This window comes from Mesitornis unicolor, unplaced genomic scaffold, assembly GCF_000695765.1.
Source record: "Mesitornis unicolor isolate BGI_N332 unplaced genomic scaffold, ASM69576v1 scaffold43472, whole genome shotgun sequence".
Classification (NCBI taxonomy): Eukaryota; Metazoa; Chordata; class Aves; order Mesitornithiformes; family Mesitornithidae; genus Mesitornis; species Mesitornis unicolor.
The window spans coordinates 14415-29001 of NW_010170753.1; the positions used below are offsets into that span (position 1 = coordinate 14415).

The 14587-nt window shown below is 60.4% G+C and overlaps 2 protein-coding genes across 2 annotated transcripts in view; one reads left to right on the forward strand and one right to left on the reverse strand.

The window, feature by feature from the left end:
• Positions 1-9131, forward strand: part of LOC104537018 (alpha-2-macroglobulin-like protein 1) — an 11168-nt gene extending 2037 nt beyond the window's left edge. Inside the window, 31 exon segments of the mRNA XM_010179783.1 lie at positions 8-21; positions 175-259; positions 361-478; positions 566-680; positions 1381-1490; positions 1634-1798; positions 1965-2192; positions 2484-2541; positions 2625-2770; positions 3022-3171; positions 3528-3551; positions 3771-3867; positions 4167-4329; positions 4448-4673; positions 4750-4876; positions 5141-5262; positions 5437-5506; positions 5736-5810; positions 5961-6137; positions 6295-6376; positions 6483-6639; positions 6756-6830; positions 6963-7119; positions 7207-7424; positions 7519-7734; positions 7809-7933; positions 8024-8114; positions 8225-8293; positions 8397-8499; positions 8642-8683; positions 9079-9131. Coding sequence (XP_010178085.1) covers positions 8-21; positions 175-259; positions 361-478; positions 566-680; positions 1381-1490; positions 1634-1798; positions 1965-2192; positions 2484-2541; positions 2625-2770; positions 3022-3171; positions 3528-3551; positions 3771-3867; positions 4167-4329; positions 4448-4673; positions 4750-4876; positions 5141-5262; positions 5437-5506; positions 5736-5810; positions 5961-6137; positions 6295-6376; positions 6483-6639; positions 6756-6830; positions 6963-7119; positions 7207-7424; positions 7519-7734; positions 7809-7933; positions 8024-8114; positions 8225-8293; positions 8397-8499; positions 8642-8683; positions 9079-9131 — 3658 coding nt within the window.
• A 1231-nt stretch (positions 9132-10362) lies between these two features.
• Positions 10363-14587, reverse strand: part of FTSJ3 (FtsJ homolog 3 (E. coli)) — a 6882-nt gene continuing 2657 nt past the window's right edge. Inside the window, 13 exon segments of the mRNA XM_010179780.1 lie at positions 10363-10552; positions 10820-10914; positions 11015-11065; positions 11068-11215; positions 12197-12299; positions 12477-12553; positions 12660-12807; positions 13061-13154; positions 13252-13372; positions 13486-13691; positions 13802-13937; positions 14267-14425; positions 14514-14587. The exon segment at positions 14514-14587 is cut by the window's right edge and continues 6 nt beyond it. Of these exon segments, the coding sequence (XP_010178082.1) occupies positions 10363-10552; positions 10820-10914; positions 11015-11065; positions 11068-11215; positions 12197-12299; positions 12477-12553; positions 12660-12807; positions 13061-13154; positions 13252-13372; positions 13486-13691; positions 13802-13937; positions 14267-14425; positions 14514-14587 (1602 nt within the window).

Here is a 14587-nt window from a genome sequence, read left to right on the forward strand (position 1 = left end):
CCTTCAGCGTGGAGGAATACGGTAGGTGGGGACCACGGCTGGGACAAGGTGTGCCCCACCTTGGCATGTCCGTGTGGGCAGCGTGTCCACAACTCAGGCTCCGTCGTCCTTGTCCTGGGGGTGACATCCTTGTCCTGGGGGTAACAGCCCTCTCTCCTTTTGCTCCTCCATCAGTGCTGCCCAAATTTGAGGTGACCATTGACCTCCCCGCTGTGGTGCTGGAGAAGGACAAGAAGCTGCAGATGGAGATCTGTGGGCGGTGAGCCCGAAACAGGCTGTGCTGGGAAAAGAGAGGGTCTTGGGGGGTCTGATATGATGTGGCATCCATCAGGAACACCCTCACCACCCTCGTCCCCACAGGTACACCTATGGGAAGCCCGTCCAGGGGAAGGTGCAGGCCAGCTTGTGCCAGTCCTTAAGGTATAGATTTCATAGTGTCTCCAGCAAGGAGCAGAGCTGCGTTGAGGTTAGCGGGCAGGTAAGCACGGGTGTCACTGGGACAGCCCTTTCCCTTAGCCCCAGCTCCATTAAACTGCTGCTAACGGGGTTGACTCTCTCCTTGCAGACCGGGAAGAACGGCTGCTTTTCCACAGAGGTTTTGTTGACTGCCTTCAAACTGAGCGACTCCACCTACGAGAAGCAATTGCAAGTCCAGGCATCGCTGGTGGAGGATGGGACAGGTAGGGACAGGGTGCTCTCCTCTTTGGGAACAGGCATTGCCACTGGTGCACGGGTTTGCATTCATCCCCATGTGTGCCCAAATGCACATGGTGTGGAGGTATTGGTCTTCTCCAGAGAGACCCAAAAGCAACGCTGCGATTTAGAGGTGCACGTGTGCAGGGACGGGGCGCAGCAGTGGTGTGAGCCAGGCCAGCCGGGCAAGACACCTACTTCTGTCCGGAGAAATGGTCGGGAGGCAAAAACACCCTTCCAACACCCAACAGCTTTTCCAATGCTACGCCAAGCAGTGAGTTGGGTCTTTGTGATACCAAGCAGTGGTTTCACCCAGTTCGGTGATGTGGCTTGGTCGTCCGAGCTCATTCCTCACCCGCCACCTTGGTCACACCAGATATGACTGCCAGCGGCTTGGCTTTGGGAAAAGAAGACAAGGCGTTGTTGTCAGGCCCTGCATCATGGTGCTTTGGTGAAGAGCCTTTTCTGAAGCCTCTGCAGCCAGCTGCACCCTGGTTTTAGGTCTAAAACACGCCATAGAGGTTTTGCTTCTCTTGTAGGTGTGAACTGTGCTCGAAGCTGCTGGTTGCAGAGGGAAAGCCTAAAATATCCAGGGACCTTTTCTGAACCATGATGGGGGAGCTGGCAGCAGCTAACGTGTGTCTGGTGTCCCTGCAACACCCTCAGCTCCTCGCTGCCTCTCCACAGGGCTGGAGCAGACAGACACCAAGACCTGCAAGATTTCACCCGAAATCTTCACTGTCACCTTCGAAAAGACCGACACTGTCTACAAGCCCGGCCTCCTCTACACTGGGATGGTAATGGAGGGGATCCCTGCACCCCACAGGGTTCCCCTGCACCCTGATGCACCCAGTCCTGCTCCTGCTACCCCCCCCAGCCCTGCCTTCTGCCTCGTGGCTCCAGCCCAACCAGGGGCATCTCCCCTTCCCTCCTGGTGCAGATGCTGCTGAAAGGAGCCAACGGCACCGTGGTGCCGCAGAAGCAGCTCTTGCTCATCGTTAGCCAGCAAGGGAAAGACACCAGACAGACCCTCCTGACAGACAGCTCGGGGAGAGCCTCCTTCGAGCTGGAGACCTCTGGTTGGAGCGGCACGGTCTTCCTGCGCGTAAGCGACCCATTTCCCACCCCTCGGGGGTCCCTGTGCTGCTCTCTCCAGTAGCACAGGGCTGGGCATCTCTCCAAGCCAAAGAACCTGCACCAATGGTGATGGGACCAGCACCTCATGGATTCTGAATGGCTTTACCACCTTGATGTCTACCTTCATCACTCAGGGTCAAGTGAACAAGAGAGCTCACAGCCAGAACGATAGCTCAACCATCACCTACCTAAATGCCTACAAGGACATCAGTCCCTTCTCTTCGCCAAGCAGGAGCTTCCTGCATATCCACGACCCAGAGGGCAAGCTGTCCTGCGGCCAGTCCCAGCAGATCTGGGTGGACTACATCTTCAGCAAGGAGGCCTTGGGGACAGAGCTGGCCAGCCTGGATGTGGTCATCCTGGTGAGCACTGTCCAGGGGAGGGAGAGCTGCAGGAGTCAGGGTGGTTGTGCGCAAAGGTCCACACCTATGGACAAGTTCATGGTCGTGTCCCTGAGGAGAAGACAAAGAGCAATCTGTTCTTGTTGGTAGAGGTGTCTGGTGGCACTCTTGGACCTGTGTGCTGATGGGAGATGTTGAGGGGGCTGGGTCAAAAACCATCCCGATGCTTTCACCCTTGGGTCCATCCTCCACTGGGGCAATTCGGTTCTACTCAAAGCATTGCTTTTATTGTTCCCATCTCCTCCTCTGCAGGTCCTGGCCAAGGGCACCATTGCCACCTTCCTCAGGAAAGAGCTGCCTGTAGAGGCTGGTAGGTCCCGAGGTTCGGGCAGGCTGTGCGGGGCTCAGTCCTCCATGCCTGGCCCTCATCTCCTCTCCTTCCCCATGGCCCAGGGCTGAGAGGCTCCTTCTCGCTGGAGCTGCCCACCAGCCCCAAGCTGGTGCCCATGGCCAGGGTGCTGGTCTATGTGGTGCTGCCCAGCGGCGACATGTTGGCTGACAGCAACGAGTTCGATGTGGTCAAGTGCTTCCCCAACAAGGTGAGCGGAAGCTGCTGTAGATGGGGGAATCGCTCCATCATCCATAGCTGCATAGTGTCCTGAGGTCCATCCTGCTCCAGATGTATCACAGTGTCAAGTCTCTTCAACCCATGCCCTGATGTCCAAACTCTCGAGCTTGATTTTACTCTTGTCTAGAAGAGTCCTCCGTGCCCGTGGCTTGGTCCTGCTCCTTAGTGGGAGCTGGCTCCCCGCTCCTGCCCTCGTCCTCTGATGCCCCTGTCCCTCCTCAGGTCAAGATGGCATTTTCAGAAGACAGAGCCCTGCCCGGCTCAGCGCTGCGGCTGGGGCTGGAGGCTGCCCCGGGGTCTCTGTGCGCCATTCGTGCCCTGGACCGCAGCGTGCTGCTCCTGAAACCCGAGGCCGAGCTCAACACGGAGGCGGTGAGTGGTGGCAGTGCCTGGAGTTTCTTCTGCAGCCCCAGGGACCAGCCAGGGGTGGGTGAAGAAAGAGGTGGGCATTGGTTTGGACAACTTCTACGGGGACTCGGTGCCATGGTGGCTCCTGGGCAGGGGATAGGTGCCTGGCTGGTTTTGTACTTAGCACATGTATTTATTACCAGGTCTACAAAGTACTCCCCGAATTTGACTACCCTTGGAGCATTCAAGACCCACCACAATGTCGAACATTTCCCTGGAGCTATTACCCTAGCTATGACGTGCCCATCATCCCATCTGTACCAGGACAGCGGGGCTTCTTTCGCCCTCCAAGGAGGCATCACTCACTTTTCCCTTTTCAGATAGACACCTACACAATATTCCAGGTAAAGGCCTCTGCCTCCTGGTTCCTCTGGCTCCAGGAGCCGGCTGTGGTTTGCTCAGCAACATCCCATGAAAGCCACACTTGTGGCAAAGGTCTTTCCCTTTCCCGTGGACCCCAGGCTCTGGTCCCTTTGCTTGTCCTCTGCAGCCCTGCACTGCTGGGATGGGGATATTCCTCCTGCTGGGTTTTGGAGGTGGACAACTTCTTTTCTTTTTCACAGGGCGCAGCACTGAAGCTTTTCACCAATGCCAAGACGGGTGACGTTTGCAGACAGAGGATCAACTTTCCTGAGATAGTGGGTGCCCAAGGTCCCAGAGGTCAGCACAGCCCTCAGTTTGCTGAGTTGAGCACTTCTGGGGAAAATACAGCAAGGAGCTGGTGCCTGGTCCTGGCTCCTGTGTCCTCAGGAGGACTCGGAGCCATCCTGAAAATACATTTGGCATCAAAGGGATGGGAGAGTGTTGAAAATGACGGTTGGACTCGATGACCTTTGAGGTCTCTTCCAACCTGAATGATTTAGTGAAAAGGGTTTTGGCCACCTTTGGGCTGCCTGCAGGTGAGGTCTAGCCGAGACGCAGAGGCCTGTGGACTCTGATTTCTGCTCTGCCTTTTCCAGGTGGCTTCATCACTGCTCTGCAATCACCTGGTTTATCAGAAGACACTGACTTCCGTATCTCATTGGTGCCCAGTAGCATCCCGGTTGTCGGTGTCCAGGAGGAGCCACCAGCCCCTCGGACATATTTCCCGGAGACGTGGCTGTGGGACCTGGTCCCTGTTGGGTGCGTGACGATGGTCCCCATGGGGCTGGACCCCTCCCCACCTCCTCTCCTGCACGGAGGGAATTTGGGGACCTCAGGACAGCTGTAGGATGGCCTCATGATGCCCTCCATCCTGCAGGGAGCACGGCTCCGCGGAGGTGACGGTGACAGTGCCCGATGCCATCACTGAGTGGGAAGCCGGGATGTTCTGCACCTCCCCATTGGGCTTTGGGCTGGCCCCTGCCACCACCCTGACAGCCTTCAAACCCTTCTTCGTGGAGCTGGCGCTGCCCTATGCCGTGGTCCGCCACGAAGCCTTCACCCTGGTGGCCACCGTCTTCAACTACCTGCGGCAGTGCCTGCGGGTGAGCGCTGCTGGGCAGGGGGTGCTGGGTCTGGGGTCTGGCGGGGGCTGATGAAGCCTTGGCTGTGGTCCACCAGGTTCGAGTGACGCTGGCGGAGTCGGCGGAGCTGGAGGTGTCGGCAAGCGCGGATGAGATGTACGGTGGTTGTATCTGTGCAGACGAAGCGAGGACCTTCCGATGGGGCGTTCGAGCCACCAGCCTGGGTACAGGGCACTGAGGCTGCCTAGGGACCCCCTTGGAGGATGGAGTGGGCAGCGGGTTGAGCACCAATGCAATGCCACCTGGGAAGCTCTTCCCTGCTCCGCTCTCGCCCTCCTCATTGCCTACCAGCATTGCTCCTCAACCTGGTGCCCCCCATCCCAATTCAGCCAGCCCCACACAAAGCCCCAGGGTGGACTCAAGCCCATGGGGCTGCAGTGCGGGCTCGGGGGTTCCATGGGGGCTGAGTGCCCTGCTTGTATCTGCAGGGGAGGTGAACATCACTGTCAGCACCGAGGCCCTCAGCTCCAAGGAGTTCTGTGGCAATGAGGTGCCCGTGGTGCCAGCCCAGGGGCGCGTGGACACCGTGATAAAGCCCTTGCTCGTGCAGGTCAGATGGGTTCTGGAGGAGGAAAAATGGGATGGGTTTGGGGACAGGGTATGAGCAGCCCTTGGGGTGCAGCGGGATAGGAACGTGACAGCCCAGAGCCCGGGCTGCAGACGTGACCCTGGGGGACATGGCTGGTCCCTTCTCCTGACCCGCTCTGGTGTTGCTTCCCCACAGCCCGGGGGGATCCTGGTGGAGAAGGCGCACAACTCCCTGCTCTGCCAGGAAGGTAGGATGGGCTAGGGGTGTCCACAGTGCCACAGGGACGTGGGGCAGGGATGCTTGGCCACTGGTCACGATAGCCACCAGGCCAGAGGAGCCAAGGACCAGGGTCTGTAGAGACCCCCAGTTGAGATGCCCCAACTCAGCCTTGAGCCCATGAAGGGTTTGAGCAGGAAGGGGGTGGCTGAGGGTGCCATGGGGCCAGGTAGGGAGGAGCTGGGCATCCCCACTGCCATTGCCCTTCATCCCCACAGCTGCTGAAGAAATCTCCCTGGAGGTTCCTGCCAACATCTTGGAGGGCTCCCAGCGAGCCCACATCACCGTGATGGGTAAGGGACAGCGGGGCAGAACCTGGGGCAGGGAGGGCGCAGAGCTCCATGGCCCAAGCTTAGCAGGAAGTGGGACACCCTAAAGCTGAGATGGGAGGGGATATGGGGGTCACAGCCGATAACAGCACTCCTCACACTCCCCTGGGACAGGCGACATCATGGGCAACGCTCTGCAGAACCTGGACCGCCTCTTGGCCATGCCCTACGGCTGCGGGGAGCAGAACATGGTCCACTTCGCCCCCAACATCTACATCCAGCAGTACCTGGAGAAGAGCGGGCAGCTGCACCCCGACATCCGTGCCAAGGCGCAGGGCTTCCTGCAGAGCGGTGAGCGGCCCCGTCCCACCCCGTCCCCTGTTCCTTAAGGGACACCACCGCCCCATAACCCCCCCATGTCCACCCATGGGGTGGGTCTGGGCTCCAGGCTGCCTCTGGGGGTCTCAAAACCACCATGTAAAGACTCATCCCCATCTTCTCCCCGCAGGGTACCAGCGAGAGCTGCTCTACAAACACGATGACGGCTCCTACAGCGCCTTCGGGAAGAGCGATCCCAGCGGCAACACCTGGTGAGGGGACCGCAGAGGGCTCGGGTGGGCTGTGTGGTGGCATCGGCCACAGCTCCTCCTGCCAGCCCCGGTGTCCCAATTCTCCACCGTCTCTTTGGCTCCGTAGGCTGACAGCGTTTGTCCTCAAGTCCTTCGGGCAAGCCAGAGCCTACGTGGCCATCGAGGAGCGGCACATCACGGATGCGCTGCGCTGGCTGCAGCACCAGCAGCAGGCGACGGGCTGCTTCCGCAGCGTGGGGAAGCTCTTCAACAACGCCCTGCAGGTGGGGTGGTGGCGTGCGACACGGGACGTGCAGTCCCAGCACATCCCTGGTGTGCGGTCTAGGCAGTGCTGGTGGCACAGCATGGCCGGACCCGTCCCCCGCTGTCCCCTTTGCAGGGTGGTGTCTCGGATGAGCTCTCGCTGTCGGCTTATGTCACCGCTGCGATGCTGGAGCTGGGGCTGTCCCCAACGGTGAGGATGACCCCGCAGGGGCTGTTGGGGTGGGGATGGGGGGGTCCTTCTGTTCCAGGCCACCTCCTGGCCATACCTGGGGGTCTCTGAGTGATGGCCGTGGGCTGGTTCCTGACTCCGGTGCCCCGTCAGGACCCGAAGGTGAGCTCAGCCCTGCAGTGCCTGGAGGCTTCGGCCACAGATGACCCCTACACGCAGGCCCTGTCTGCCTACGTCTTTGGGCTGGCGGGGCGTGGAGAGCAGCAGCGAGCCCAGCTGCAGAGCCTGGCTCAGCACAGCATCAGCGCAGGTACCCCCCACCCTCAGCCCGGTCACCCCATGTCACCCCTAGACCCTCAGAATGGGGGAGCTGAGCTCCTACCCCTGTTTCTCCCAGGGGGGCAGCTCTACTGGCAGAGGAAGGGGAAGGCTCTGCCCTCCTCGGAGCCCTCCTGGGCTGCGGCTGCACCGGCGGAGGTGGAGACGACGGCCTACGTCCTCCTGGCCTACCTCACCCAGCCCCAAGTGTCCTCTGCCGACATGGGGACCGCTTCCCAAATCGTCCGCTGGCTCAGCAAGCAGCAAAACCCCTACGGGGGCTTCGCCTCCACGCAGGTACCGGCACCGGGGTCCGTGCGGCTGCTCTGAGCACTCCCACGCTGTGTCTCCTGTACCGATGACCCCAGCTTGGTGCTTTCTCTGCACCCAGGACACCGTGGTGGCTCTGCAAGCCCTGGCCAAGTACGCCACGCTGACGTACGGCAGCAATGGGGACTTCACGGTGACGGTGACGTCCCCGACGGGCACCGCACAGGACTTTGTGCTGCACAACAGCAACCGGCTGGTGCTGCAGCGGGCGGCTCTGGGCCGGCTGCCGGGGACATACGGGGTGCGAGCCCGTGGGCAGGGCTGTGCCCTGGTGCAGGTGGGTACGGCCCGGGGTCCCCGTCCCCTGCACGGTGCGTGCTCGGTGGCATTAACCCTCCTGTGTCACCTCAGGTGACCCTGCGCTATAACGTGCCACCCCCTCCCAGCGTGGGGACCTTCGACCTCCGCGTGGAGACGGACCCCAAGGAGTGCACAGGGGATGCTAACGCCCGCTTCCGCCTCCTCCTCCGGGCACGGTAGGGGCTGGGGCTCCCTCTTTGGTTTGGGGGTGCTGGGAGCAGCCGAGGAGGGAGGACAGACCCCCATCGCCCCATCTGCCCTTGCAGGTACACCGGGGAGCGTCCTGCCACCAACATGGTTGTCATCGAGGCCAAGTTGCCATCTGGCTACATCCCGGACAAGAGCTCCATGGTGGAGGTGAGATGCCCCCATTGCCCCCAGGACCCACTCTGGGGCACCCACCGGGGGTGTTGGCCCCAGTTTGGGCACCCACCAAGCAGCCGTTGCCCATCCTGGTGTCCCCCCAGCTGAAGAGGCAGGAGCTGGTGAAGAAGGTGGAGGTGCAGCCCGACCAGGTGACGATTTACCTGGACCAGGTGAGATGCGGCGCGGGGAGGGGAGCAGAACCCCACGTACTGGGGTATGGGGACACCTTCCCATCGTGGATGGTGTCACCTCTCCCCTGGGCTGTCCCTGCAGCTGACTAAGAAGGAGGAGACCTTCGCCTTCACCGCCACGCAGGACTTCCCAGTGAGGAACCTCCAGCCGGCCACCGTGACGCTGTACGACTACTACGAGACGGGTGAGCCTGGCCAGGGAGGTGGCCTTGGGGTGGCCCTGCTGTCACCCCCTGCAACTTCAAAGGCTCAGAGCTGTCAGCTCACACTGATGAGCTTTGGCTCGTTAACCCCTGGACCCACTGCTCACCATCCTTCCCCTTGCAGGTGACCGCACGGATGCTGCCTACAGCGCACCTTGCAGCTCAGGTAGGGGCTGAGGCTGATGGGGCAGAGGGGTCACCCCCTCATGGGGACCCTGGTGGGGACCCACCGACCCTGAAGGGTTAACCTGGGCTGTGCTGAGCCTCTGGGTCCAGGGGATGGAGGGCAGCGAGCAGGGATGGAGAAGCCCTGAGTTGATCAATGAGGACTTGCTGGGCAGTTCTGGGGGGGTTAGAGGTTGTGGATCCAGGCATCCAGGTTGTGGGGTGCTTTGAGGGGGCTCAGAGCTCCATCAGGCCTGGCCTTGCTCCTGTGCCTCGTGCAGAGCTGTCCTCCATGGGTCTGGGGTCACACAGGGGGTGACACTGAGCTTCAAAGGATGGAGCTCAACTGGAGGGACAGGGGCAGGGCTGGGGGGCAGAGGGGTTCTCCTCTCACAGCACCCATGTTTGATTTTGAAGCAGCTGACGCTCAGGAGCAGGAAAACTTCTAGCACAGCCTGAAGCCTGGCAGCCACCAAGGCCTGGGACAGCCAACAGCCTCTGCTCCCACCCAGCCACAGCCCTGACCCTCCACGGCGGCACAACCAGCACAGCTCCCCCTGGACTCAGCCCCTTCTCCCCATAGCGCAGCTCCCGCCCCACCAGGACCCATCAGAGCCACAGCCCAGGGGCTGACACAGACACCCTGGTGTTCCTCAAGCCCCTGCTGCAGATATTTGGGCTTTGGTTGAGCTACCAAGCAGTGGTTTTACAGGGACACCCCCGTGCATCTCCCCACCACCACCCCAATGGGGACGGTGCCACTGTCACCAAGAGGAACCTGCGGCCACCTCTGCAATCCCACCTGGTGATGGAAAGAAGCTGCAGTCCCCTCCCTGGGTCTAAATAAACACATTTGCTCCAGTCAGTATTATTTCTTGGTCTTTCTTCTCCTGAGCTTGCAGGGTCCCCCAGCTGGAGGGGACAGGGATGGAGGGGCAGTGGGAACAGGGTGGCTGCTGTTCGGGCAGGGAGGGTGGGTGCCAGGCTGGGCCACTGCGTCCATTGCTGCTCAGCTTCTTCACCAGAGGCAAAATGCACCAGGCCGAGGCAAATGGGCTCCCAGAAAGTGGTAACAGAGGCACGCAGACCCCACTCACAATATCCTCCTCTTTGAGAAACAGTGCACGAAGGGACCTGGTACGGGTCCTTGGCCTTGTCACGATGCAGGGGACACCCCAGGGCATCTTCAGATCAGGGTTTAGTTCTGCTGTAACCGAGGAGTTGCTCTGTGCGGACCACAAACGCCTGCCTCAGGGCTCAGCACCCATCGTCCTGCAACTCTGGTGACAAATATGTCCAGGTAGCCACCCCTCTGAGCCACAACCTCGCTGGGGACAGCAAGTGCTGGTGTATATGTTCGTGTCACCTCCGCAGAGCCAAGAGTTTCCCAGCAGAGCCAGCAACGGTGAGACCTGGAGATGCGGCCACGCAGTGAGCACAGGAAGAGGATTGATGCTAGAGGCCAAATAAGCCCTCCCTGCCCCACCAGAGGACAGGAGGCAGTGTCACATCAAGGCACAGACTAACAGGAACGTGTGGCTAAGTCACAGCCCTGTCCCCACGATGGGGGTGAGCAGCAGGGCGTGCTGGCTGCCCCTGATGCCGCGGTGAGAGGACAGGAGCCAGCCCTGCCCCATGCCCCGAGCCGAGTCCCTCGCCAAGGACAGAGCAGGTCCCACATCATTTACGGCGTTTTTTCTTCTGTTCTGTGCGCTTCTGAGCCCTCACGTCCTTCTTCAGGCGGCTGTCGACGACCTTGAACTGACCCTTGACGCCGGGAGGACGGCGCACCCGGGGCCCTACGCCTTTCTTAGCCACCAGGTAGGTGACCTGCCGCTTCTCCTTGGCCAGCCCAGCCTTCTTGTAGATGCTGCAGGAGAAGGGGAAAAGGTGAGACCAAGACCCCAGCGCCACATCCCAGCTCCTGCAGTTTGGCTTTGGGACGTAACCCGAAGGCCAAAGGCTTTTGTGTCCCAAGATGAGGCTCCCTCGCTGGCTCTGCCACCCCTCAGCCTGCACCCAGACCCAGCCCAGCCTCTGCCAGCCCTGCTGGGTTAGGCGCAGGAGCTGTCCCTGTGCCGTGGCTGCAGGGACAGGGCATCCTGTGAAGGATCCAGATCCCAGCTTCACCACTCACCGCCGCAGCTGGGCCACCTTCTCCCTCTCCGAGATATCCACCGTGCTCACCACGGCCTCCGCTTTCTTCTTCATCTGCTCCATCTTCTTCAGCATCTGCGGGGACAGTGAGGGTGAGGGACAAGGGGGATCACAGGGGACACAGAGCAGCTGGCAGGGGAACAGAGCACCCGACCAGGACCGCAGTCCCACTCACCCTCCGCTTCTTGCGGGCTTTGGCCTCCGCCACCTTCTTGATGGGGCGGGCATCTCGGGGGGGCGTCTGTTGATATCCCGCACGCGCTGCCGATACGCCTCAACCGTCTGCTTGTCCACGGGTATCTGCTTGCGCCGGTGCTGCTTCTCCTCCTCTGTGAACCACTCCGGCAGCTCTCCCTCATCCTCGTTGAAGGAATACCTGGGGGGACAGGACTCGGGTTTTAGGGACGAGTGGCTGGAGCTGTCAGGCAAAAAAGGACCTGGAGGTGTTGGTGGCAGCAATGCCTCAACCGTCTGCTTGTCCACGGGTATCTGCTTGCGCCGGTGCTGCTTCTCCTCCTCTGTGAACCACTCCGGCAGCTCTCCCTCATCCTCGTTGAAGGAATACCTGGGGGGACAGGACTCGGGTTTTAGGGACGAGTGGCTGGAGCTGTCAGGCAAAAAAGGACCTGGAGGTGTTGGTGGCAGCAATGCCCATGAGCCAGCAATGTGCCCTTGAGCCAAGAAGGCCAACGCCATCCTGGGGTGGATAAGAAGGGGTGGTTGGAGGGCAGAGAGGTTCTCCTGCCCCTCTGCTCTGCCCTGCTCACACCACAGCTGCAATCTTGTGTCCAGTGCTGGGCCCTCAGCTCAAGAACAACAGGAACTGCTTGAAAGAGTCCAGCAGGGCCACAAAGATGATGGAGGGAGTGGAGCATCTCCTGCTGAGGAGCGGCTGAGGGAGTTGGGGCTCTTGAGCTTGGAGCAGAGGAGACTGAGGGGTGCCCTCATTCCTGAGGATCCATTGGGAAAGGGCAGTGTCAGGAGGAAGGAGCCAGGCTCTGCTCTGGGATGGCCAATGCCAGGACAAGGGGCAATGGTCCCAAGCTGGAGCACAGGAGGTTCAAGCTGAAGATGAGGCCAAAGTTTGTCAGTGTGAGGGTCCAGAGCATGGCCCAGGCTGCCCAGAGAGGTTGTGGAGTCTCCTTGTGTGGAGACACCCAAAGCCCTGGCCGTGTTCCTGTGTGACTGCTCTGGTGACCCTGCTCTGGCAGGGGTTGCACTGGGGGAGCTTTCCAGGGCCCTTCCAACTCCTCATATCCTGTGGTTCTGAGTTGTCAGCAGGACACGGGGTCCCTGCACCAAGACAACTGCCACCCCCATGGTCTGTGTCCCACTGGGAGACCAAACCCTCAAGTACCTGTTGAAGGAGTCATCAATCAGGTCCCGCTTGGCCTTTTTGGAGGTGGCGATGACAGAGCCGAGCGCCAAGCCCTCTGCGTCCAGGACACGGGCTCTTTTCACTGCAGCACAGGGACAGATTAAAGCGTGGCCTAATCTGCAAGCAGCCTAGGACCCAGGGAGCAGCCACAGCGCTGCCAGCCCGGGGAAGCACAGTCTGACCCTGCCTCCTGTCTGTAAAGAGAGATTCACACTGCACCAGTGGGCACACATGGGTCCAGACAGCATCCCCCACTCACCTGGGTCCACAATGGGCACCACCTCGAAGCCACACGGCTCGACACGGCCCCGCTTACTCCCCACTGGTGCTGGTGGCCTGCAGAGAGGAGAGTGGTCAGGGCTGGGGTCCTCACCTCCCTGCTGCTCTCCAGGCCTGTGGAGCTAGGGTAGAAGACCCAGACCGCCCCCCTCTCAGCCCTCACCCTTCCTCGTCGCTGCTGCTGTCGTCATCGCTGCTCTCCTCATCCTGCGCTTTACCAGCATCAGGTCCTGTGTCTGTGGCAGGCGGGGGCTCAGCTGCAGCTTCCTCCTTGGGTACCTTCTTCTTCTGCTCCTTCTTTGTTGCTTTGTCTAGGGAACATGAACCATTGGGTGAAAGAGGGTTGAGACACCCCCACTGCAGACCATTCCTCTGACACCGAGCTCATTAGCACTATGCTAATGCCAGCTCATTAACTGTGTAATTATACAGGCTGGAAGTAACCTCTGGAGATCTCTGGTGCTGCCCAGAGCAGCGTCTGCATCATGGTTTGATCCAGAGCCCCAGACCGGGCCGTGGGGCTGTCCCTCAGTGCCTCCTGCAGTGATGCAGCCCCACACCAACCTCTCTGAGACTCGCGCTGTTTCTGAGCCAACATCTGCGACTGCCTCAGCTCCAGGTCCTCATCTGCATCATCCTCGATGCCAGCAAAGGCGTCCTGGGGACGGGGAGCAGCGGGTCAGGGGACACAAGGCAGACCTGGGGAGCTGCTGGTGCCGAGGCTGTCCTGACACTTCTGGCTCAGTGGGACTCACCTTCCCAAACCACAGGCTGGCCTGCCGTTCCTCCAGCACCGACTTCTCCTCCAGAGGCACCAACAGGGGATTCTCTTCTTCCTCCCCTTCCTCTTCCTCTTCCTTCTGCTTAAACTTTCCCCTGTGACAGACAGCAGCAGAATCAGTGCTCCCCAGGTCAGTGTGTCCACTGCTGGACTCCAGAGCTGCTCCAAAGGAAGCCCTGGCCCCAGGGAGGTCCCTCCCGGCTCTCACCTCTTCACACCCTGCTCTCGCCTTTCCCGCTCCAGCCGGCGCTGACGCTCCTCTATCTCAACCAGCTCCTCCGGGTCCAGATCGCTGACCAGGGACACATCATCATCTTCCTCACGATCCGAGACATAAATGTCATCGTCCTCAGGCCCTATCTCTAGGAGGGCATCTGCCGATGCCATGTCCCCGCGGGTCACCTCGTTCAGCAGCTGCAATGCAAGGGACACTGGAGTCACAAACTGGAGTCTGTCAGCCACGTGCCTGCCACTGTCCTGGCCCTGATGGATGCGTGAGCCTGGCCTCCCCCTGCCCCACACACCGGGGTCCTCTGGATAGTCCGGAGGGAGAACATGCTGGTGTCACCGTCGTCGGCGATGGAGACACCAGGGAGGTCCATCTTCAGCTCCACGCGCTCACGTTGCTTTCGCTGTTCTTTCAGGATCTTCTTCTTCTTTCTGGAGAAGGAGGCAAAGGAATGAGGCCACGCTGCCACACCTGCACACCCCAGTGGCTCATCCACCACCACATCGGTATCAGCTCTCCCCTAGGACTGGGGACCCAGTAACACTGTCACCCCTCTGTGAGGTCCCCAATCCTGGGGCAAAGGGGGCCCACACCAGCTTGGAACAGCTGCTTGGAGGAGCAGATGACCTGGAGGACCCCAGACCCACAGACACCACTCACTGTCCACAGAGGAAAGCTCTAACACAAGCACCCTCTGTCCCCATGGCTGGAACCCTCCGTGCCCTGCTGCTTCCCTTTCTCTCCTCATCTGAGCTTTTACCTCTTTAACTCCGCTAGCTCCTTGACCTTCATCTCTGCCAATGCCAGCTCCACCTCCTCCTCCTCCCCTTTCGCCACCTCATCAGCTGCGGCTTTTGTCGACGTCATCTTGTCCTTCTTCTCCTCCTCTTTGCCTTCCTCCTCTTCACCGGAGCTCAGGCTGCCAAAAGAAAGCAGCTCACCTCCTGCTCTCTCCTGCAGCCCCATCCCACCCCATTGGCACTTTGGGGCAGCACCATTATTCCTACTTGATATCCAGCTCCTTCGCTTGCTCTTTCAGCTTTTTGGCCAAGAAACGTCGCAACTTGGTCCTCCAGTTCAG